Here is a 25554-nt window from a genome sequence, read left to right as displayed (position 1 = left end):
TTATATATATACACACATATATATATATATATGTGTGTGTGTGTACCTTCGCTATAAGATCTTTGTGTCTACCTTCGATTTTTCAGCATCTGCAGTTCTTTCTTAAATATATATATATTTGTGTATATATACACACACGTGTACATATAAAAACAGACAATAATTGTGCAAAAATAACAATAGTGATGTAGTTCGGAGCTTATTTTGAGGTGGTTGTGTTTAATAGCCTGATGGCTGCAGGGAAGAAGCTTATAACATTTATAAAATAGATGTTTTTAATGTATTGAACTCGCTGTTTGTTCATTATAATCATCTTATTGAGAACTGTATTTGCAAGCGAAAGTGCAAAAAAAAACCCATGACTGTTTCCATAAATTTGGGGGGCGGGATATAAAATTGTGAAGGAAGCAGTCGATGAAAGTAACCGGAAGAGGGCAACTGTTTTGTGCGGCTCCTTCCTTCTCACTGAGTGTGTGTGAGAGGGATTAGTTAGTTTGAGGCAGCCGTGTGTGAGTGTGTGTGTGTGGGGGCTGTCTGTGTTGTAACTGCGGCTCGGAGTGTGTTGCTTGTAGCGAGTTGTTTCAGGTGCATTGTATCCGTGTGTGTGTGTGTGTTGCAGAGGCGCGGGCAATGGTTACATGGATTGTAGCCTCTGCAATAGTCATCGCCCTGTACATTTTGATCTACTACAATTTCCTAAGCGGGGTCCCGTGCCGGAGCGACACCTCGCTGAAAGGCAGGACGGCGATAGTTACAGGTACAGAGGATTCGACGCAAAAAAAATAATTTAAAAAAAATGCTGGAGTGTAACTCAGCGTCTCTGGGGAGAAGGGGAGAACGGGTCGAGACCTTTCCTCAGACCCATCTGAAGGAGGGTACACAAAAATGCTGGAGAAACTCAGCGGGTGCAGCAGCATCTATGGAGCGAAGGAAATAGGCAACGTTTCGGGCCGAAACCCCTTGGGTTTCGGCACGAAACGTTGCCTATTTCCTTAAACGTTGCCTATTTCCTTCGCTCCATAGATGCTGCTGCACCGGCTGAGTTTCTCCAGCATTTTTATGTACCTTCTCCAGACTCAATGGGGCACAAACTTTAGACCTTGTTTTGTACACATTCCAACATTAAAGTATGCAAACGCTCTGCATGTCTCCCCCTTTGCAGCATCGCTTTTTTGGTTGTGGGTTTGTTTTCACTCTTTCCCCCTCTTTAAAAAAAAAACTAAATTCATCCGTTGCAGTTTCCATTCTTGCCTTTTTGAGTTGATTGCATGTGTGTGTTTCAGGTGCAAACAGCGGACTGGGGAAAGCGACGGCGCTAGACTTCGCCCGCCGGGGAGCCCGTGTCATTGCGGCTTGCAGGAGCAAGCAGCGAGCAGAGGCGGCAATCCTTGACATCAGGAAGGTAAGGCACACAAAATACTCACTCGTCTCTGGAGAGGAAGGAAAGGGCGGCGTTTCGGGTCGAGACCCTTCTTCAGAAACGTCACCCATTCCTTCTCTCCAGGGAGAGTCTAGGACCAGAGGACACAGCCTCAGAATTAAAGGACGTTCCTTTATGTTCTTTAAGAAGGAGATAAGACATTTCTTTAGTCAGAGGGTGGTGGTGAATCTGTGGAATTATTTGCCACAAAAAGCTCAAGATTCAAGAGTTTATTGTCATGGCCCAGATAGGACAATGCAATTCTTGCTTTGCTTCAGCACAACAGAATATAGTAGGCATGAATACAGAACAGATCAGTGTGTCCATATACCATTGAATATACACACACACACACACACACACACACACACACACACACACACACACACACACACACACAAATAAACAGATAAAGTGCATTGGGCTATTAATGTTCAAGAGTTTTGTTTGAGTTGTGTTTAATAGCCTGATGACTGTGGGGAAGCAGCTATTCCTGAACCTGGATGTACCAGATTTCAGGCTCCTGTACCTTCTACCTGAAGGTAGTGGGGAGATGAGTGAGTGGTCAGGATCAAGTGGAGGCTAAGTCAGTGGATATATTTAAGGCAGAGGATAGATAGATTCTTGATTAGTACGGGTGTCAGGGGTTATGGGGAGAAGGCTAAGAGGGGGTTTGGAGGGAGAGATAAATCAGCCATGATTGAATGGTGTAGGCGATGTGCCAAATGGCCTAATTCTACTCCTATCACTTATGGCTTTATGCTGCCTGCCCTGCTGAGTGACTCCAGCATTTTGTGTCTATCTTCAGTGGAATCCAGCATCTGCAGTTCCTTCCTACACAATGACTTACAGCGCAGGAGGCTGAGGGGTGATCTTCTGAGTTACTCCAGCTTTTTGCGTCCATCTTCGGTGCAAATAAAATCTGCAGTTCCTTCCTGCACTGTACTGTTCTGTGTTGTATTTAACAGGAATTACGATGAGATATAATAGAGTATGTTTTGTTTGAAAGTGCCCAGCTTCTAAAAGAATATGAATTAGAAGCATTAAGGGAGGACATTCTTGCTATGGATGGTTAGGTGAGTAGCCTCTTAAATATATCTGCTCATAATACATAGACTTCCAGGTCGTAGAGTGATACAGCGTGGAAACAGGCCCTTCGGCCCAACTTGCCCACACCGACCAACATGTCGCAGCTACACTAGTCCCACCTGCCTGTATTTGGCCCACATCCATCTAAACCTGTCCTATCCATGTACCTGTCCAAATGTTTCTTAAACATTGCAATAGACCCTGCCTCAACTACCTCCTCCTCCGCCATCTCGTTCCCTACACCTGCCACTCTTTGTGTGAAAAAGTTACCCCCTTGGGTTCCTATTAAATTTGTTCCCCTGCTCATATGAAAACCTATGTCCCCTGGTTTGCAATTTTACTACTCGGGGCAAGAGACTTTATGCATCTACTGAATCAAATTGGCAGGGTGAATCAAATTGGCAGGGGTGCTGAGGAAGAGGATTAGATTAGATTAGATTAGACTATTAATTTATTAAAAAATTCTTAATAATTTCTAATATTTCTTGGAATGTATGCGGGATAGTTTTCTAAACCAACATGTAGAGGAACCAACGAGAGAGCAGGCTATTCAGGACTTTCAGAAGACTTTCGACAAGGTCGCACATAAGAGATTAGTATACAAACTTAAAGCACAAGGTATTGGGGGTTTAGTATTGATGTGGATAGAGAACTGGCTGGCAACAGGAAGCAAAGAGTAGGAGTAAAAGGGTCCTTTTCAGAATGGCAGGCAGTGACTAGTGGGGTACCGCAAGGCTCAGTGCTGGGACCCCAGCTATTTACAATATATATTAATGATTTGGACGAGGGAATTTAATGCAACATCTCCAAGTTTGCGGACGACACAAAGCTGGGGGGCAGTGTTAGCTGTGAGGAGGATGCTAGGAGGCTGCAAGGTGACTTGGATAGGCTGTGTGAGTGGGCAAATGCATGGCAGATGCAGTATAATGTGGATAAATGTGAGGTTATCCACTTTGGTGGCAAAAACAGGAAAGTAGACTATTATCTGAATGGTGGCCGATTAGGAAAAGGGGAGATGCAACGAGACCTGGGTGTCATGGTACACCAGTCATTGAAAGTAGGCATGCAGGTGCAGCAGGCAGTAAAGAAAGCGAATGGTATGTTGGCATTCCTTGCAAATGGATTTGAGTATAGGAGCAGGGAGGTTCTGCTGCAGTTGTACAGGGTCTTGGTGAGACCACACCTGGAGTATTGCGTACAGTTTTGGTCTCCAAATCTGAGGAAGGACATTATTGCCATAGAGGGAGTGCAGAGAAGGTTCACCAGACTGATTCCTGGGATGTCAGGACTCTCTTATGAAGAAAGACTGTATAGACTCGGATTGTACTCACTAGAATTTAGGAGATTGAGGGGGGATCTTATAGAAACGTACAAAATTCTTAAGGGATTGGACAGGCTAGATGCAGGAGGATTGTTCCCGATGTTGGGGAAGTCCAGCACAAAGGGTCACAGCTTAAGGATAAGGGGGAAATCCTTTAGAACCGAGATGAGAAAAACATTTTTCACGCAGAGAGTGGTGAATCTCTGGAAATCTCTGCCACAGTAGGTAGTTGAGGCCAGTTCATTGGCTATATTTAAGAGGGAGTTAGATGTGGCCCTTATGGCTAAAGGGATCAGGGGGTATGGAGAGAAGGCAGGTACAGGATACTGAGTTGGATGATCAGCCACGATCATATTGAATGCCGGTGCAGGCTCAAAGGGCCGAATGGCCTACTCCTGCACCTATTGTCTATGTTTCTATGTTTCTACCTCCTCCTCCTTGCATATGGTGTGCCCAGCGTAAAGTTGCAGGACAACTTGTTCTATTTGATCTTATTTGATTGTGCACGCCGGGTTGATTGCATTCGTCGACACAGGGCGGACCATGTGAAGGTTGCAATGTCCCACCCCATCCTCCCTCGCTTCAGGGAATAAAGTCCTCCCCTGCCCAACCTCTCCCTGTAGCTCTGGCCATCGAGTCCTGGTAACATCCTCATGAATTTTCCTTACCTCCTTTTCCAGCTTGACAACATCTTTCCCATCACATGGTGCCCAGAAATGAAAGCACTCTGACTGTGGCCTCACCAACGTCTTGCATAACTGCAACTTCACCTCCCAACGTCTATACCACATACTCTGCCTGATGAAGGACAATGTACCGGAAGGTGGTTTCACACCGATGTCTGTTTGTTACTTACAGAAGAGCGGCAACAACCAAGTGATCTACATGCACCTTGACCTGGGGAGTCTTAAATCAGTGAGGGTTTTTGCAGAGACCTTCTTGAAATCAGAACCACATTTACATTTGTTGGTTAACAACGCAGGCAAGTATCAAACTGTCTCACCCAAGCAATAGTATTCCTACCATCTCTAACTGAGACCGGTGTGCAGGGATCTGGTAACGTATTGAAGGAAACGCCAGCATCCTATATATATGCTAGAAATATATACAATTCTGAGAGCAATCGGAACCAGAGGACATGGGTTTAAGGTGAGGGGGGGGGGAAAGATTTATTCAGAACCTGAAGGGTGACTTTTTTTTTACCAAAGGTGTATGGAACGAGCTGCCAGAGGAGGTAGTTGGGGCAGGGACTATCGCAACGTTTAAGGATCATTTGGACAGGGATAGGACAGGTTTAGAGTGATATGGGCCAAACGCAGTCAGGTGGGACTAGTGTCGATGGGGCATGTTGGTCAGGGAGGGTGAAGGGACGTCACCCATTCCTTTTCTCCAGAGATGCTGTCCGAGTTACTCCAGCATTTTATGTCTTTCTTCGGTGTAAACCAGCATCTGCAGTTCCTTCCTACACTAAATGCTTCACCATAGATAAGGATGCTACAATATCCCAGTAGAGATAATGGCCGTGGTGAGAATGGATAAGGAAGGGAATATAGAAAGGGCACTGTACTTGAAGCATCTCAGAGTCCATGAACACATTCTGAACTTTGCATCTGCCGTCGGTCTGTTTGTTTTCCCCATTAGAAAGTATCACGTTGACTATGTTGATGGAAACTGTCTGTGTAAACATGTTGTGGTTGGGTTAAGCCAATCCCAGCGGCTCTGGGAGCAGTCATGATAAGACTCTACGGAGAAAGCTGATTATGTGGAATTCTCTGCCACAGGAGGCAGTGGAGGCCAATTCTGTGGATGCTTTCAAGAGAGAGTTAGATTTGGCTCTTAAAGCTATAGGAATCAAGGGACATGGGGGGAGAAAGCAGGAACGGGGTACTGATTATAGATGATCAGCCATGATCATATTGAATGGCGTTGCTGGCTCGGAGGGCCGAATGGCCTACTCCTGCACCTATTTTTCTATGCTTTATTTACTTGGTAAATGTAAAAAAATTGTCCTTAGATTCAGATTCAGATTCAATTTTAATTGTCATTGTCAGTGTACAGTACAGAGACAACGAAATGCATTTAGCATCTCCCTGGAAGAGCGACATAGCAAACGATTTGAATAAATAATAATAAGTGTCCGGGGGGGGGGGGGTGGTGATTGGCAGTCACCGAGGTACGTTGTTGAGTAGAGTGACAGCCGCCGGAAAGAAGCTGTTCCACGACCTACTAGTTCGGCAACGGAGAGACCTGTAGCGCCTCCCGGATGGTAGGAGGGTAAACAGTCCATGGTTGGGGTGAGAGCAGTCCTTGGCGATGCTGAGCGCCCTCCGCAGACAGCGCTTGCTTTGGACAGACTCAATGGAGGGGAGCGAGGAACCGGTGATGCGTTGGGCAATTTTCACCACCCTCTGCAATGCCTTCCGGTCGGAGACAGAGCAGTTGCCATACCATACTGTGATGCAGTTGGTAAGGATGCTCTCGATGGTGCAGCGGTAGAAGTTCACCAGGATCTGAGGAGACAGATGGACCTTCTTCAGTCTCCTCAGGAAGAAGAGACGCTGATGAGCCTTCTTGATCAGAGTAGAGGTATTGTGGGTCCAAGAGAGGTCATCGGAGATGTTGACTCCCAGGAACCTGAAGCTAGAAACACGTTCCACCTCCGTCCCGTTAATGTGGATGGGGGTGTGCGTGCCGCCTCTGGACTTCCTGAAGTTTACAATGAACTCCTTGGTCTTCTTGGAGTTAAGGGCCAGGTTGTTGTCAGCGCACCATGCTGCTAAGTGCTGGACCTCCTCCCTGTAGGCCAGCTCATCGTTGTTGCTGATGAGGCCAATCACCGTTGTATCATCTGCATACTTGATGATGGTGTTAGTACCATGTACAGGTGTGCAGTCATAGGTGAAGAGGGAGTAGAGGAGGGGGCTCAGCACACAGCCCTGAGGAACGCCGGTGTTCAGGGTGAGGGTTGAAGAGGTGTGCTTGTCTAACCTCACAGGCTGGGGTCTGTTGGTTAGAAAGTCCAGTATCCAGTTGCAGAGGGAGGGGTCGATGCCCAGGTTACCGAGTTTGGTGATCAGTTTTGATGGTATAATGGTGTTGAATGCTGAGCTGTAATCGATGAACAGCATTCTTACGTAAGTGTCTCTGTTGTCGAGGTGGGAGAGGGCGGAGTGAAGTGCAGTAGAGATGGCATCCTCCGTACTCCTGTTCTTGCGGTAGGCAAACTGATAGGGATCCAGTGTGGGGGGTAGGCAGCCACACACTGGGGCCCTCCAGCCGGTTGGCCAGCTCCCTGGCAAAGAGCACGTTGCACAGCTTGCTGGTGCCTTAGCTTCGCAAGCGGCTGACGAAGCCAGTTTGTGTGGGGTAGCGTTAGTGTGCAGGGTAATCTCTTGTCAGTGCCGACTCGATGGGCTGAAGGGCCTGTTTCTGTGCCGTATTTCTATACTAAACTAAACAAGCTGCGGGTGCTCGGAAGGCCCCGACCACGGATGAACACGGAGGGGAGGCTGGCTGGACTATGGTGCCTTCCTCACCTTGGTGCCATTTATGTTATGTTGTGTCGTGGATTTTCTGTGTTTGTGCTTTTTAATTCAATTTCAATTTTATTTTTAATATGTTGTATTATTTATTTATTGTTTATTTTTATTATTTTTTTTTGTGATTTTTTTATGATACTGCCTGTAAGGGAAATTCATTTCGTTGTCTCAAATTGAGACAATGACAATAAATTTGAATACAATACAATACAATACAAGCTGATTGAGGAGTAACACAGATGTGTGTGTGTGTGTCCCTTACAGGTACTGGAGCAGTTGGCTTGACTGCAGATGGATTCAATGCTGCATGGGGAGTTAACCACCTGGGCCACTTCCTGCTGACCAGCCTGCTCTTGGACCGCCTGAAGCAGTGTGCTCCAAGCCGTATCGTGGTGGTCTCCTCCGTGGCCCACTGCCTGGGCAGAGTGGACCTGACCGACCTCACCTCCCCGACAGCTGGCTTCGTCAGCCGCTTGTGCAGCTACGGCACCAGCAAGCTGTGCAACGTGCTCTTTGCCAGGGAGCTGGCCAACCGGCTGGAGGGCACTAACGTGACCAGCTACTCCGTGCATCCGGGTGAGCAGTCAGCGGCTGGACAAGCAACTCTTCGGCACGATCGACACAAAGAGCTGCAGCAACTCGGCGGGACAGGCAGCCTCTCTGGAGAGAAGGAACGGGTGATGTTTCGGGTCGAGACCCTTCTTCAGACCTTCGCTCCAGAGATGCTGCCTGTCCCGCTGAGCTACTCCAGCTTTTTGTTTCTATCTTCAGTTTAAACCAGCCTATCACAATCACACTTTATTCGCCAAGTATGTTTTGCAACATGCGAGGAATTTGATTTGCCCTACAGTCTTCATACCAATAAAAAGCAACAGAACACACAAAACACATTGTAACATAAACATCCACCACAGTGACCCCTCCACATTCCTCACTGTGATGAAGGCGAGAAAAAGTTCAATCCCTTCCCTTCTTTGTTCTCCCGCAGTCGGGGGCCTCTAAGCTTCCGTTGACGGGACGAACTTACCCCTGTAGCCGGAGGAGGGCCTCCTCATTGGGGCGATCAAGCTTCTGCTTCGGGGGAGGGCGGGGGGGGGTGGAATCTCAGCTCTCACGCGCTGGGTGATCTACCCCGGATTGGGGCTAGTCAAACGTCGTGTGGCTTTTGGAGCTTCCCGACGTCAGTCTCTTACCCGAGACTGCGAGCTCCCCGATGGCGAAATCCACAGGCCGAGGTTGGAGCGTCGATCCCAGGCAAGGGATCGCAGGCTCCGATGGTAACTTCACGGCCCTGCGGTGGGGCTCAAAGTCAGTCCCGAGCGAGGCCGCCTGCTCCATGATGTTAGGCTGCAGAGCGACTGGGGATACCATCCGGAAAACAAACGCATCTCCGGCAAGTTAAGAGGGTGACAAAAGTTTCCCCCAACCCCCCACATAAAACAAACCAGAGAACTTTAACACAAACGTTTTAAGCACACTAAAAATAACAAAAAAAGACGAAAAGGACAGACAGACTGTGACGAGGCTGTCATCACAGCGCCACCCGGTGGAATGCAGTTCCTTCCCTCACATTTCATCTTTCGCAGGAACCCACTAACACCACGGGTTTGCTGAACTGGCGCAGCGGTAGAGTTGCTGCCTCACAGCGCTAGAGACCCGGGTTCGATCCCGACTACGGGTGCTGCCTGTACGGAGTTTGTACGTTCTCCCCATGACCTGCGTGGGTTTTCTCCGGGTGCTCTGGTTTCATCCCACACTCCAAAGGCGTACAGGTTTGTAGGCTAATTGGCTTTGGTGAAATTGTAAATTGTCCCTGGTGTGTGTAGGATAGTGTTAATGTGAGGGGATCACTGGTCAGCGCAGACCCAGTGGGCCGAAGGGCCTGTTTCCGTGCTGTGTTTTAAACTAAACTAAAGGTGCTGGCTTAAGAAAAACGACACAAAGTGCTGGAGTAACTCAGCAGGTCAGGCAGCATCTGTGGAGAACATGGATAGGTGATGTTTCACAGAGTGCTGGAGTAACTCAGCGGGTCAGGCAGCATCTATGGAGCTAAGGAAATAGGCAACGTTTCGTGCCGAAACCCTTACGGGTTTCGGCCCGAAACGTTGCCTATTTCCAGAAGGATTTCGGCCCGAAACGTTGCCTATTTCCTTAGCTCCATAGATGCTGCTGCACCATAACTCAGCGGGTCAGGCAGCATCTGTGGAGAACATGGATAGGTGACATTTCACAAAGTGCTGGAGTAACTCAGCGGGTCAGGCAGCATCTGTTGAGAACATGGATAGGTGACGTTTCACAGAGTGCTGGAGTAACTCAGTGGGTCAGGCAGCATCTGTGAGGAACATGGATAGGTGACGTTTTTGTGTGGCAATGGATTTGCCTATCACCAGGCAGGGGGTCAGATCTCTGAAATCCTTATTTCCCGTTTTATTCATATAGGGCATGTTGGCCGGTGTGGGCAAGTTGGGCCGAACGGCCTGTTTCCATGCTGTACCACTCTATGACTAACTTAACGGGCCAGGCCACTTCTTTGGAGAGAGATGGACAGACAATGATTCGATTTGTGATCCTTCTACATATGATAAAAATAACTTGACTTTTGAAAACCAGACTGAAGAAATAGACAGAAAATTAAAGTAGAGGACACTGCTTTAAGGTGCGAGGGGAAAAGTTGAATAAAGATGTGCAGGAGACACAGAGGGTGGTGGGTGCCTGGAACGCACTGCGGGGTGATGCTGGAGGCAGATACGATAGTAGCGTTTAATAGACTTTGTGATATGCAGATCCTTGTTTCTATGTTATCTGTGGTCAATAATGGAGAATCTGTGGAATTCTTTGCCACAGAAGGCTGTGGAGGCCAAGTCAGTGGATATATATTAAGGCGGAGATAGATAGATTCTTGGTTAGTATGGGTGTCGGAGATTATGGGGTGAAGGCAGCAGAATGGGATTAGGAGGGAGAGACTGATCAACCATGATTGAATGGCGGAGTAAACCCGATGGGCCGAGTGGCCTAATTCTTATCACTGATTATCTTATGATGAAGATAGTTCCTGTGAGGGTACACAAAAAAAGCTGGAGAAACTCAGCGGGTGCAGCAGCATCTATGGAGCGAAGGAAATAGGCAACGTTTCGGGCCGAAACCCTTCTTCAGACTGATCGGGGGGGTGGGGGGGGGGGGGGAGAAGAAAAGTAAAAAGGAGGAGGAGCCCGAAGGCTGGGGGATGGGAGGAGACAGCAAGAGGGCTGAGGAAGGGGAGGAGACGGCAAGGGCTAACAAAATTGGGAGAATTCAATGTTCATGCCCGCAGGATGCAGACTCCCGAAGCGGAATATGAGTTGCTGTTCCTCCAATTTCCAGTGTTGCTCGCTCTGGCCATGGAGGAGACCCAGGACAGAGAGGTCGGATACGGAATGGGAGGGGGAGTTGAAGTGCTGAGCCACCGGGAGGTCAGCTTGGTTATTGCGGACCGAGCGGAGGTGTTCGGCGAAACGATCGCCCAACCTCCGCTTGGTCTCACCGATAGTTCCTGTGAGCTTGTTTCTCAGCTGGCAATGTAATGTAATCAGGGATGGACACAAACTGCCTTTAGTAACTCAGCGGGACAGGCAACATCTCTGGAGTGAAGGAATGGGTGAAGTTTCAGGTCGAGACCCTTCTTCAAACCTAATCAGGGACCTGCTCCATGGAGCCACCGTGTGGCCAATGCCCAGAACTGCGACGACTGATTTAATGCCTTCAATGGGAAATAGAATCAGTCGTCGCAGTTGTGGGCTGTGGCCACTGGGTGGCTCCATGGAGCAGGTCCCATTGAAAGCATAAGGCCAGGCAGCTTCTATGGAGAGAAGCATGCTCTACTTATCTTGCTTCAGTTCTTTAATTGGAATGTATTAAATGTATTAGAATGGACTACGAGGCTGCTAAACAGCTTCCTACCACAGGCGGTGAGGCTGCTAAACAGTCACTCTGCACTCACAGTCACTTGACTTGACTCTGCGGCTGGCACGGACACTTTAATAACTGGCACTGGCCAGTCAAATCAGCGGCCCCGGACATTTTTTTATGATTGGTTTACTGTATTTTAACATTGTGTTTTTTACCTGATTTTAACTATTTATTCTGTTCCATCAGGGACTGGATTGTTTTTTTTTTAGTGTTATTATGTGAGAAGTGTTTTAAATTTCATGTGCGAGGCTCCGCTATTCACTGGGAAACGTCTTTTCATTTTGCACTGTACTTGTTGCTTGCAAGATGACAATAAAGGTTGATTGATTGATGTAGAATGTAGAACAGCAGTGTTCAATACTCAGTGTTTGACAGTGCATCTTGATTAGCACGGGTGTCAGGGGTTATGGAGAGAAGGCAGGAGAATGGGGTTAGGGGAGAGATATATCAGCCATGATTGAATGGCAGAGTAGACTCGATGGGCCGAATGGACACATTCTTCTATCACTTTAGACTTTACCGCGCTGACCAGTGATCACCCCGTACATTAACACCATCCTACGCACACTAGGGGCAACTTATAATTTTACTAAAGCCAATTAACCTACAAACTTATGGAGCGACAGAAATAGGCAACGTTTCGGGTCAAAACCCTTCTTCAGTCTGCCTATTTCCTTCGCTCCATAGATGCTGCCTCACCCGCTGAGTTTCTCCGCATTTTTGTCTACCTTTTATTTTCCAGCACCTGCAGTTCCTTCTTAAACATAACCTACAAACCTGTATGTCTCTGGAGTGTGGGAGGAAACCGGAGCACCCGGAGAAAACCCACGCAGGTCTCGGGGAGAACCTACACACTCCGTACAGACAGCACCCGTAGTCAGGACATTGGGCCGAAGAGCCTGTTTCCATGCTGTACGGCTCTGAGTCTATAACTGGATGTAAAGGGAAAGCAAGATTTATTAGCAAGAATTGCATGCCTGCGATTTGGAAAAAGAAGTGATGAGGAGGACAAATTAGACCATAGCTATCAGGAGAATGGTTTATCAGAAGGGGCGGCACGTTGGCGCAGCGGTAAGAGTTGCTGCCTTACAGCGCCAGAGACCCAGGTTCGATCCTGACTACGGGTGCTGTCTGTAAAGACATTGTACCTTCTCTCCGTGACCGCGTGGGTTTTCTCCGGGTGCTCAGGTTTCCTCCAACACTTAATTGGCTTCTGTAAATTGTGTGTGGGGTAGAACTAATGTACCGGGTTATCATTGTGTTCCAAAGCGTAGCTATCCTTGTTCTCCACAGATGCTGCCTGACCCGCTGAGTTACTCCAGCACTCTGTGAAACGTCACCTATCCTTGTTCTCCACAGATGCTGCCTGACCCGCTGCGTTATGGTGCAGCAGCATCTATGGAGCTAAGGAAATAGGCAACTTTACGGGCCGAAATCCTTCTGGAAATAGGCAACGTTTCGGGCCGAAACCCTTACGGGTTTCGGCCCGAAACGTTGCCTATTTCCTTAGCTCCATAGATGCTGCCTGACCCGCTGAGTTACTCCAGCACTCTGTGAAACATCACCTATCCATGTTCTCCACAGATGCTGCCTGACCCACTGAGTTACTCCAGCACTCTGTGAAACATCACCTATCCATGTTCCCCACAGATGCTGCCTGACCCGCTGAGTTACTCCAGCGTTACTCTGTGAAACGTCACCTATCCATGTTCTCCACAGATGCTGCCTGACCCGCTGAGTTATGGTGCAGCACCTAGCATCTATGGAGCTAAGGAAATAGGCAACTTTACGGGCCGAAATCCTTCTGGAAATAGGCAAGGTTTCGAAACGTTGCCTATTACCTTAGCTCCACAGATGCTGCCTGACCCGCTGAGTTACTCCAGCACTCTGTGTCTTAACTTCATCGCAAACTCTGAATTCATGGCCTTTGTTATTGTTTTTTTTCTATCACAGGTTTTGTGTTCACTGATGCGTTTTGCGACCTGGGCATCGTCCGTAAGCTCCTGTTCCTCCCCATCGCCTTCCTGTTCTTCCGAACTCCGGCCGATGGAGCTCAGACCATCATTCACTGTGCGGTGCAAGAAGGCATTGAGAAGTTCAGCGGCAGGTACTTTGCCGACTGCGCGGTTCGGAAGGTCTCTCCTCGCGCGCGGGACGATGCGGTGGCCAGGAAAGTCTGGGAAGTCAGTGAGAGACTCGCCGGGCTCCACCGCGACTAACTCCCAGACAAACGCCAGCAAATTTCCCAATCCCTCTGAGCGACTTTCAAAACATCTCTGAGAAAACATTTGAATATTTACAGCTTTTTGTACAATTTTGAAAAAAAAATTAGTGTAGAATTAAAAAAAACTAATTTAAATATAATAACAAGTAAATTAGCTTTGAGTTCCTGCAGAGGATGAAGAAATGATTTTTTAAATTGGTAAACCTTTCATTCATGTGTTTAATCTAAAAATATTTTAACCTGGTTTATCACAATGTTTGTCAGTGGAGTTTGTTGTTTTTAAATTTTGGGGTGGCACAGTGGCGCAGCGATAGAGCTGGTGCCTCACAGCGCCAGAGAACCCGGGTTCGATCCTGACTACGGGCGCTGTCTGTACGAAGTTTGTACGTTCTCCCCGTGACCTGCGTGGGCTTTCTCCGTGTGCTCTAGTTTCCTCCCACACTCCAAAGACGTACAGGTTTGTAGGTTAATTGGCTTTGGTAATATTGTAGGTTAGCCCCAGTGTGTGTGTGATTGTGCTAATGTGCAGGGATCGCTGGTCGGCGCGGACTTGGTGGGCTGTGTCCACGCTGTATCTCTAATTTGTAAAAGTAGTACTGACTAAAAGCACGATCGTTTTTCAAACAGCTCTTCACATAATCCACTCTTCCTTTTCCTCTTAACATTTGAACAACAAAGTCCACTGACAAACATTGTGACAAACCGGCTGAAGCATTTTTTAGATTAAACTCTTGAATGAAAGGTTTACCCATTTAAAAAAACCCATTAAGCTTCATCCTCTGCAAGTACTCACAACTAATTTGTTTTTCATATTATATTCATATATTTTTATATTTCTGTACGCGGGAGTGTCCCGGAGAGCCATGCGGTCCCGATCCACCCGTCAAACAACCGCGCCGCCAACGACCGAAGACTGGGTCGCGCCCCTGTTGGCCCGACTCGCCCCACAGGTCTCCCAGGTGTATGCGGTGAAGCCGGGCGGTGAGGCATGTCTGGGCCAAAGGAGCCTCAGCGGTGGCGGCGATGGGAGCCTCGGCTGTGGGAGCCTCGGCTGTGGGAGCCTCGGCGGCAACAGGAGCCTCAGTGGCGGTGGAGCCTTACGGTCGATGAGCGGAAGGGGGAAGACAATGGGGACCTGGCGTGGGGGGACGGTGGGAGCACAAAGGGGGACCCGGTGTGCGGTTGGCACTCTAGTTTAGAATTCTCCGCCCATGAGATAAGTCAGTATTTGTTCTGGTGAAGGCGCTGTTCACACGGCAACCAGACAACAGTCGCTTGTCTTTTTCTTTTGTTTTCACTTTTAATTTCAAGTTTTCGTGCACCGTGTGTGTTGTGACTGTCGGCAGAACAATTTCCATCCGTGGGTGAATAAAGGTTCATTGTCTCGTAGCGTATATTATCGTATCGTGAAAAGTAATCCATCAAAGTTTAGTTTCCAGACACATTGTGAAAGCATGCCATTCGGGCCCACTGAGTCTGCACTCACCAGCAAACACCCGGGTTCGATCCCGACTACGGGTGCTGTCTGCATGGAGTTTGTACGTTCTCCCTGTAACCTGCGTGAGTTTTCTCCGGGTGCTCCGGTTTCCTCCTACACTCTAAAGTCGTACAGGTTTGTTGGTTAATTGGCTTGGTGTAAATGTAAATTGTCCCCAGTGTGTGTAGGGTAGTTGTTAGTGTACGGGGTGATTGCTGGTCGGTGCGGACTCGGTGGGAGAGTCTATTTCTGCACTGTATCTCTAAACTAAACCAATTACTCTGAGGGCTTCTTATAGAGGATATTTGTCCTTAAGAAAATGTATCGATCTTTATGACTCGGTCCTTTCCTCAGTGGCTGGTGGTGGTGTTCGGTTTACACCCGTTCATCTCGAGAAATCTAACTAGTTTAGGATTTTGTTCCATTTTCTTTCTACAGTAAGTTGGTGTCATAAGATGCACTGACTCAATAAAAAGTATAAACCAAATGCCTTAATACACATTTTTTTTCATCCAATCCTTGCTAAACCTGACAATGTGAATAGTTAATAGGTTACAGAAATAATATGTTAATATGAGCGATTACGGTTTTCATATTTGTACTATTCTGTGGTTAATGATCACTCTTTAAATTGCATTGCAAATAAAATGATTGTCTGTGGCAGCAGCTAATCATAGTTGCTTTAATACACAGAAGTTGTATAACTAGATGCTTCGGTCTAATATGTCTGCTATCTTCATCCATCGAAGTCAAATAAAGGCTGTTTGTATTTTAAAACTTGTTTTTAGTCTTTGTTAGTTTGGTAATATTACTGAGAAATGATGTGGGGCTCTATATAAAAACTGCAGTTTAGTTTAGAGACACAGCGTGGACACAGGCCCTTCGGCCCACTGACTCTGTGCCGACCAACAATCACTAGTTGTATTTGATCTCTCTTGGGTCAATTTACAGAAGACAACTCACCTACAAACCTGCACGTCTTTGGAGTGTGGGAGGCGGATAAAACCCACGCAGGCCACGGGGAGAACGTATAGTGCACCTCCATAATGTTTGGGACAAAGACTCATCATTTATTTATTTGCCTCTGTACTCCACAATTTGAGATTTGCAATAGAAAAAAATCACATGTGGTTAAAGTGCACACTGTCAGTGTTTATTAAAGGATATTTTTTACACATTTTGGTTTCACCATGTAGAAATTACAGCTGTGTCCCCTATTTCATGGCACCATAATGTTTTCAGCAGCTGCAGTTCCTCCCTTTACATGTTTGGGACACATGGTTTCACAGGTGATTGCTCAGGTGTTTCTTCAGTCTGAAGAAGGGTTTCGACCCTATTTCCTTCGCTCCATAGATGCTGCTGCACCCGCTGAGTTTCTCCAGCATTTTTGTGATTTCTCAGGTGTGTTTAATTGCCTCCTTAATGCAGGTATAAGAGCGCTCTCAGCACCAAATCTTTCCATCGCCTTTGGTGGGGTGGAAGATTACAACCTTCACGTGGTCATCCCTGTTTTGGCGAATGCAATCAACCTGGCGTGCACAATCAAGTAAGATCAAATAGAACAAGTTGGCCTACAACTTTAGGCTGTGCATGCCATACGCAAGATGAAGAAGATCACCTTTGGAAACTTTTATTGCTGTTTATCAACATGAGGACCAAAGTTGTGCCAATGAACGTCAAAGAAGGCCATTATGAGACTGAGAAACAAGAATAAAACTGTTAGAGACATCAGCCAAACCTTCAGATCTTCAGGTTCCTCCCACACTCCAAAGACGTGCAGGTTTGTAGGTTAATAGGCTTGGTGTAAATGTAAATTGGCCACAGTGCGTGTAGGGTAATGTTATTGCTGGTCGGTGGGCCGAATGGCCCGTTTCCGTGCTGTGTCTCTAAACTAAACTATCTGTGAACTAAACTAAACTCGCCTCCTCCACCCAGATGCACACATTTTGCCACCGAACCCTCGCCACCACCAGTCATCCTGCTCTGCACACTTGTCTCCCATCCCCGAGACATTTCCCACTGATATCCCACCCGTCAGCTTTACATTTCCCTCCGGCTTTCCTTATCTGACACATTTTTGTTTCCTTCTAACCTCCATTCAGTTTAGTTTTTTCCCCATTGAGAGCTTTTTCTCGTTCTATCAGAAACCCAGGACTCTGATTCATGCTTCTTGTACAATGCCTTCTGACACAGCCGAGTCAGACATTGGGGTCACAGCTTAAGGATAAAGGGGAAATCCTTTAAAACCGAGATGAGAAGAACTTTTTTCACACAAAGAGTGGTGAATCTCTGGAACTCTCTGCCACAGAGGGGAGTTGAGGCCAGTTCATTGGCTATATTTAAGAGGGAGTTAGATGTGGCCCTTGTGGCTAAGGGGATCAGGGGGTATGGAGAGAAGGCAGGTACGGGATACTGAGTTGGATGATCAGCCATGATCATATTGAATGGCGGTGCAGGCTCGAAGGGCCGAATGGCCCACTCCTGCACCTAATTTCTATGTTTCTATGACTGATTTAATGCCTTCAATGGGAAATAGAATCAGTCGTCGCAGTTGTGGGCTGTGGCCACTGGGTGGCTCCATGGAGCAGGTCCCATTGAAAGCATAAGGCCAGGCAGCTTCTATGGAGAGAAGCATGCTCTACTTATCTTGCTTCAGTTCTTTAATTGGAATGTAGAATGTAGAACAGCAGTGTTCAATACTCAGTGTTTGACAGGGCATCTTGATTACTACGGGTGTCAGGGGTTATGGAGAGAAGGCAGGAGAATGGGGTTGGGGAGAGATAGATCAGCCATTTTGGATCAGCCATGATCATATTGAATGGCGGTGCAGGCTCGAAGGGCCGAATGGCCTACTCCTGCACCTAATTTCTATGTTTCTATGTTTCTATTGATGTTCAAAATTTAAATTTAAATTTACCTTGACAGTGAGTTTGTTACTCTGACCAATGACGACAATCTTCCGTATTAATATTTTAACACTTAATTGATTTAGGTTTACATTTATCAAGACATAACCATGTTTTATTGTTATACTGTATGAATGGATGAAGGAGAGCCAGTGGATGAGGTGTATCTGGACTTTCAAAAAGCCTTTGACAAGGTCCCACACAAGAGATTAGTGTACACAGTTAGAGCACATGGTATTGGAGATAGGGTATTGACATGGATAGAGAACTGGTTGGCAGACAGGAAGCAAAGAGTAGGAATTAACGGGTCCTTTTCAGAATGGCAGGCAGTGACTAGTGGTGTACCGCAAGGTTTGGTGCTGGGACCCCAGTTATTTACAATATATTTAGACGAGGAAATTAAATGTGACATCTCCAAGTTTGTGGATGACCCAAAGCTGGGTGGCAGTGTGAGCTGCGATGAGGATGCTATGAGGCTGCAGGGTGACTTGGATAGGTTGGGTGAGTGGGCAGAAGAACGGCAGATGCAGTATAATGTTGATAAATGTGAGGTTATCCACTTTGATGGCAAGAACAGGAAGGGAGATTATTATCTGAATGGTGTCGGATTAGGAAAAGGGGAGGTGCAACGAGACCTGGTGTGCTTGTACATCAGTCACTGAAAGTAAACATGCAGGTACAGCAGGCAGTGAAGAAAGCCAATTGTTGGCCTTCATGCGAGAGGATTTGAATTTAGGAGCAAGGAGGTCCTACTGTACAGTCCCCGGGTGAGACTGCACCTGGGATATTGTGTGCAATTTTGGTCTCCTAATTTGAGGAATTATTGGTATTGAGGGAGTGCAGCGTAGGTTCACCAGGTTAATTCCTGGAATGGCAGGACTGACATAAGGTGAAAGAATAGGTAGACTGGTTTGTATTCACTGGAATTTAGGATGACGGGATCTTATAGAAACATATAAAATTCTTAAAGGATTGGACAGGCTAGATGCAGGAAAAATGTTCCCGATGTTGGGGGGAGTCCAGAACCAGAGGTCGCAGTTTAAGAATAAGGGGCAGGCCATTTAGGACTGAGATGAGGAAACATTTTTTTCACCCAGAGAGTTGTGAATCTGTGGAATTCTCTGCTACAGAAGGCAGCGGAGGCCAATTCATTGGATGTTTTCAAGAGAGAGTTAGGTTTAGCTCTTAGGACTAATGGAATCAAGGGATATGAGGAGAAAGCCAGAATGGGGTACAGATTTTAGATCAGCCATGGTGCTGGCTCGAAAGGGCCGAATGGCCTACTCCTGCACCTATTTTTCGATGTTTCTATGTTCCATGTTGTATTGTCACGTGTACCGAGGTACAGTGAAAAGCTTTGGCTGCCTCATAACAAGTCAGCGGAAAGACCATACATGATTACAATCGATCCATTTATAGTGTACAGATACATGATAAAACATTAACGTTTAGCCTTTGCCTCTCTCTCCGCACACCCTCGCCTGAATGGCCCTGTCACTTGCCAGCCTTTGCCCCACCCAATCTCTCTCTCACAGTTGTGAGAGGAAACCAGAGCACCTGGAGAAAACCCACGTGGTCACGGGGAGAACGTAAAACTCCGCACAGACAGCACCCGTAGTCAGGGTCAAACCCGGGTCACTGGCGCTGTGAGGCAGCAGCTCTACCCGTTGCGGTACTGTTACGGAAATCAATCTGGCTGTGTTTCTGGCGGGTACCTGTTTGCTTGCTGAATGGAAGTGTTGGCAGTCACGGCAGGCGTCAGCTGGCTGGGCAGTGGATCAGATACTTGTACTGATGTCCCCATCTGATCTCTGGACGCTGGGCGTTTGCCAGAGGAGCAAGTGTAGACTTGTTAGCAGCTGCCCTTGTCGAGCTGCCCGACTGTGAACGCCTTGCGGTAATGTCATGAAGCCAAGATGAACATTTACGCAGTGCACCGAACAACAAGCAAATCAAAACTCCAGACTTCAGCGCCGCTAACTTGAGATGCAGCACGGAGACAGGCCCTTCGGCCCATCGACCAGTCATCACCCCTTACACTGCTACAATCCTACACCCTGGGGACAATTTACAGAAGCCAGTTAAATGACAAACCTGTACGTGTTGGAGGAAAACAGGGCTCCCACAGATCCCGAAGGGCCTATTACCACACTGTATCTCTAAAGTCGAAAGTAATGTCCAATGTCATTCAGTTTGCCCAGTTGAGTTTATTGTCACGTGTACCGAGGTACAGTGAAAAGCTTTTCTGTTGCACACTAACCATTCAGCAGAAAGACAATACATGATAACAATCGATCCATTTACAGTGCATAGATACATGATAAGGGAATAACGTTTAGTTCAGAGACCATTTGTCTCCTGTTTGTACCTTTATAGCAGCTAACGGCCCTGTCCCACTTGCCGATTTTTTTTTGCTGACTGCAGGCATCATTGACTGACGTGTCAGGTCACTGAAACATTTGAGGCGTGATGGCGTATTGACGTGCGGTGTGTTTTATCAAGTGTCGCAACATTTTTTTTGTCGCCGCTGGATTTTTGAAATGTTCAAAATCTTTTGGCGACACTGATATGACGCCGGCAGTCGCCGAAAGAATCCCCAAATGGGACAGGCCCTTACGGTTCTGTTCTTTGACTGAGGTGAGGGCCACAAACTGGGTGATGCGTAACTCTAGGTTTGCTTTGAGACTTGATGAATAGATTTGGCTGTTTTATAACCCAGTCACTGCGGTCGATGCAGTGAGGTCTGATGGAACATGCCCTCGGGCAAACACAAGCCTCGTCCCGACAATGCGTCTGCTCAGGCTGACTCATTGCAATGACATTGAGAGTTGAATGTGAGGAAGGATAAGGTTTAACAGGAAGCTAAGAGGCAACGTTTTCAGCACGGTGAGTATATGTATGAGCTGCCGGAGGAAATAATTGAGGCAGGTACAATAACAATAGACAATAGGTGCAGGAGTAGGCCATTCGGCCCTTCAAGCCAGCACAGCCATTCAATGTGATCATGGCTGATCATCCACAATCAGTACCCCGTTCCTGCCTTCTCCCCATATCCCCTGACTCCGCTATCTTTAAGAGCCCTATCTAGCTCTCTCTTGAAAGCATCCAGAGAACCGGCCTCCACCGCCCTCTGAGGCAGAGAATTCCACAGATTCACAACTCTTTGTGTGGAAAAAGTGTTTCCTCATTTCCGTTCTAAATGGCTTACCCCTTATTCTTAAACTGTGGCCCCTGGTTCTTGACTCCCCCAACATGTTTCCTGCCTCTAGCCTGTCTATATTTAATAGACATTTGGACAGGTGCATGGAAAGGAAAAAGTTAGAGGGATATGGGGTGAACATGGGGTCGCATAGTGGCAGAGTTATTGCCTTACGGCGCCAGAGACCCTGGTTCAATCCTGACCTCGGGTGCCCTCTGTACGGAGTTCGCACGTTCTCTCTGTGACCGCGTATGTTTTCTCCGGTTTCTTCCCACAGTCCTAAGACGTACAGGTTTGCAGGTTAAATGGCTTCCGTAAAATGGTAAATTGTCCCTAGTGTGTAGGATGGCTCTGGTGTACGGGGTGATCGCTGGTCGGCGTGGGCTGAAGGGCCTGTTTCTGTGCTGTCTCTCTAAAATCTAAAATGTTTCAAAAAGTGAGCAAATGGGATATGGAGTAGAATAATAATAATAATAATAATAATGTTTATTTATATAGCACTTTTCAACAAAACCAGTATTTGAACCAAAGTGCTTTACAGAGATTGATTAAATTAATTGAACAGATCAAATGTCAATAAATCCATACAAAACATAAGAGAAAAAAGAAAAAAAGACACAGAACAGTACACTATAGAAATCAACATGAAACGTTCCCCCACAGCAGAATTCACTGTGAGGGAAGGCACTAGAAATATCCAGTTCTCCCCCTCACAGTCCACCCGAGAATGAGCATGGAGACACAGGCTCTGTGGCCCACCAAGTCAACACCGGCTGTCAATCACCCTAGTGTGTAGGGAGTAGATGTGACAGTGGGATAACATGGAACTAGTGTGAACGATAATTTCCCAAACATCACGTTTTTATTTCAGATTTCTAGATCGGGGAGGTTTTAAAAAAAAAACAACAATTGAGCTGCTGGAGCCATTTAGGTTCAGGCTAGCTCCTGTTGGTATAATATTATTATCTAGATATTTCTAGCAGTATTAATTTGAACACTTGGGGGCGTGCTCTTGATGCTTTGTAGGACGTTGCATATGGCATAGTCACAGGGAGTGACCAGGAAAGTTACAGCTTGTATGAGAATAAGGAATAAATACCTGGTATGAATCATCTCTTTGTACAACTGCTTCAATGAAGAATCACTGGAAATAACAGCGGCAAGGTTCATGCTTTTGTAATCTGTGCAAGTCCACTCTTGCCTGCCTGTGTAGTTATGGCAACGGAAAGTTGGACATTGGAAAAGTTTGAAATTGCCTCTTACAGAGCACTGCAATGGCATTTTCCAATTCAAATTCAAACCAATGTTATGGTAGGTGAGTTTTATAACAAGAACCCAATGGCAGGATGCACGAATACTTTGTTAGTAACACTGGCCGATAGCGAGTTGATGGACACAGCCAAGGTTGAAGTAGGAACACTGGGCTGGATACATGCATCAATGTCGGTTAAGGCTGGGCTCAAGTTGCTAGTCATTTGCACACGTCACAAGCTGACATCTTGTTTCAAATTCAAAACTACTTTCGAGAACACAACTAACTTCAATTTCTGAAAAAAGACAGTGAAAGATGGTGAATCTGTGGAATTAGTCATTGCCACAGACTGCTGTGGAGGCCAAGTCAATGGAATTTTTAAGTCGGAGTTTCACAGATTCTTGATTAGTGCGGGTGCCAGGGGTTATGGAGAGAAGGCAGGAGAATGGGGTTGAGAGGGAGAGATAGATCAGCAATGATTGAATGGCGGAGTAGACCTGATGGGCCGAATGGCCTAATTCTGCTCCTAGAACTCATGAACACGAGCCGAATTGGGAAAAGAGGCATTGTTGAATATTAATCATTTGACTTGTAGAATGCTCCCAACCTAAAACGTCACCTACCCATGTTCTCCTAAGATGCTGTTTGACCCTCTGAGTTAATCCAGCACTTTGTGTCCTCTTTGGTAAACCAGCATCTGCAGTTCCTTGTGTCTCTATTAATCATCTAATAGAGCTACTGTTCTAACTTAGTTTGTTAATTTGCCATGCATTGATTTTATATGTACATGAGAAAACTAAAGGGGAGGGGCAGCATAAGCACGTAAGGGATTATCATTGTATAAGTAGTAGAGACAAACAACTGCAGTTGCTGGTCAATACACAAAAAACACAAAGTGCTGGAGTAACTCAGCGGATCAGGCAGCATCTCTGGAGAACATGGGTAGGTGATGTTTCAACTTGGGACCCTTACTCAGAGATGTCTTGTGCTAAGAGATAAAATTCTAAAAGATAACATCAGCTGCCCAAATAAATACTAAAGTGTTTCTTTGCTTCAAGCTGGAATGGGTGCAAAGAAGATTTCCGAGGATGTTGCCAGGACTAGAGGGTCTGAGCTCTCAGCAGGCTGGGACTCTATTCCTTGGAGCGCAGGAGGATGAGGGGTGATCTCATAGAGCTGTATAAAATCATGAGAAGAATAGATCGAGTAGACGCACACAATCTCTTGCCCAGAGTAGGTGAATCAAGAACCAGGGGACATAGGTTTAAGGTGAAGGGGAAAAGATTTAATAGGAATCTGAGAGGTAACGTTTACACACATGGGTGTATGGAACAAACTGCCACAGGGGGTAGTTGAGGCAGGAACTATCCCCACATTTAAGAAACAGTTAGACAGATACATGGATAGGATAGAAGATAGACACAAGGTTTGGAGGGAAGTTACTCCTCACCTCCTTTCTAAAAGAGCGTCCTTTAATTCTGAGGCTGTGACCTCTGGTCCTAGACTCTCCCACCAGTGGAAACATCCTCTCCACATCCACTCTATCTATGCCTTTCATTATTCTGTAAGTTTCAATGAGGTCCCCGCTCAACATTCTAAACTCCAGCGAGTGCAGGCCCAGTGCTGACAAATTCTCATTATATGCTAACCAACCCATTCCTGGGATCATTCTAGTAAAGACTACAAAAAGTAGTAAACACTGCCCAGTCCATCATCGGCTCTGACCTCCCTTCCTTCAAGGGGACCTATCACAGTCGCTGCCTCAAAAAGGCTGGCAGCATCATCAAGGACCCACACCATCCTGGCCATACACCCATCTCCTCATTCCCCACTCAACAGCGATAAAACAGAATTCCTCCTCATAGGCTCCAAATCCACACTCAGCAAAATCAATAACCCCACTCTCACCATCGACGGCACCACTGTCTCCCCATCTCCCCAGGCCCGCAACCTTGGCGTGATCTTTGATTCCACCCTCTCCCTTGAGCCTCACATCCGCCATGTCATTAAAACCTCCTCCTTTCACCTGCACAACATCGCCAAACTCAGACCCTCTCTCACACCGCCCATTGCTGAAAGACTCATCCATGCCTTCATCTCCTCCCGACTGGACTACTGCAACTCACTTCTCCTTGGCATCAGCTCCACCTACATCAACCGACTCCAACTGGTCCAGAACGCATCCGCCCGACTCATCACCCACACCAAATCCTGGCATCACATCACTCCAGTCCTCCAACAACTTCACTGGCTTCCCATCTCCCACCGGATCACCTACAAAATCCTGATCCTCACCTACAAAGCCCTCCACCATCTGCCCCCCCCCCCCATATCTCACTGACCTCCTCTCCCCCTACCAACCCTCACGGTCCCTCAGATCCACATCAGCCGGTGTCCTCTCCATCCACAAGTCCAACCTCCGCAGTTTTTGGGGACTGGAGCCTTCTCCGTTCCCGTCCCTCACCAAGACCCCTCAAGACCCATCTCTTCACCTCTGCCTATCCTTAACCCCACGTCCCCCTCCCTTTTCATCTCTGCTTGAATTGCCTCATATTGTGTTTTGAATTGAATTCTGTCTTTAATTTGTGTACTAGTCATGTCTCTACTATTTATTTCATTCCGCTTACATGTTTTTCCTCTACTTGCTAAATTTTTGTAAGGAGTCCTTGAGACTCTTGAAAGGCGCCCATAAATAACATTTATTATTATTATTATTACCTTCAGGTAGAAAGTACAGGAGCCTGAAGACTACAACAACCAGGTTCAGGAATAGCTGCTTCCCCACAGCCATCAGGCTATTAAACTCGGCTCGGACAAAACTCTGAACATTAATAGCCCATTATCTGTTTATTTGGACTTTATCAGTTTCTTTATTCATGTGTGTATATATTTATACAATGGTATATGGACACACTGATCTGTTCTGTAGTCGTGCCTACTATGTTCTGTTGTGCTGAAGCAAAGAAAGAATTTCATTGTCCTATCAGGGACGCATGACAATAAACTCTCTTGAACTTGAACTAAACTTCCTCTGGACCCTCTCCAGAGCCAGCACATCTTTCCTCAGATATGGGGTCCAAAATTGCTCACAGTGCTCCAAATGCGGTCTGACCAGCGCCTTATAGAGCCTTAGCATTATGTCTCTTTTGAAGATTAATAGAACGATGTAAATAGATGTTTCT

General features: G+C 46.7%; 1 protein-coding gene across 3 annotated transcripts; it reads left to right on the top strand.

Annotated features, from left to right (window-relative positions):
- The first annotated feature begins 424 nt into the window (after positions 1 to 424).
- LOC129710857 (dehydrogenase/reductase SDR family member 13-like) lies at positions 425 to 25554 on the top strand. 3 transcript variants are annotated; one of them, XM_055658143.1, is made up of 6 exons: positions 425 to 757; positions 1284 to 1402; positions 4689 to 4812; positions 7634 to 7945; positions 13268 to 13421; positions 25097 to 25554. In XM_055658143.1, the coding sequence occupies exons 1-6, from the start codon at positions 631 to 633 to the stop codon at positions 25098 to 25100; spliced, it is 840 nt and encodes a 279-aa protein (XP_055514118.1). In that variant the 5' UTR covers positions 425 to 630; the 3' UTR covers positions 25101 to 25554. The 3 variants fall into 3 exon arrangements, with proteins under 3 accessions (XP_055514118.1, XP_055514116.1, XP_055514117.1); XM_055658142.1 differs by lacking the exon at positions 25097 to 25554 and adding an exon at positions 15967 to 16033 and having other exon boundaries at positions 498 to 757; XM_055658141.1 differs by lacking the exon at positions 25097 to 25554 and having other exon boundaries at positions 426 to 757; positions 13268 to 15790.

The sequence above is a fragment of the Leucoraja erinacea genome, chromosome 28, assembly GCF_028641065.1.
Source record: "Leucoraja erinacea ecotype New England chromosome 28, Leri_hhj_1, whole genome shotgun sequence".
NCBI lineage: Eukaryota > Metazoa > Chordata > Chondrichthyes > Rajiformes > Rajidae > Leucoraja > Leucoraja erinaceus.
The sequence above is the reverse complement of the archived record's forward strand: the minus strand, read 5'-3'. Positions and strand labels throughout refer to the sequence as shown.

Excerpts from the sequence above, each read along its gene's own strand:
- LOC129710857 (XM_055658141.1), top strand. The coding sequence starts at position 631 with ATGGTTACATGGATTGTAGCCTCTGCAATAGTCATCGCCCTGTACATT. Across the intron at positions 758-1,283 it reads CAGGACGGCGATAGTTACAG|GTGCAAACAGCGGACTGGGG; the intron begins GTACAGAGGATT and ends TGTGTGTTTCAG. Across the intron at positions 1,403-4,688 it reads CAATCCTTGACATCAGGAAG|AAGAGCGGCAACAACCAAGT; the intron begins GTAAGGCACACA and ends TGTTACTTACAG.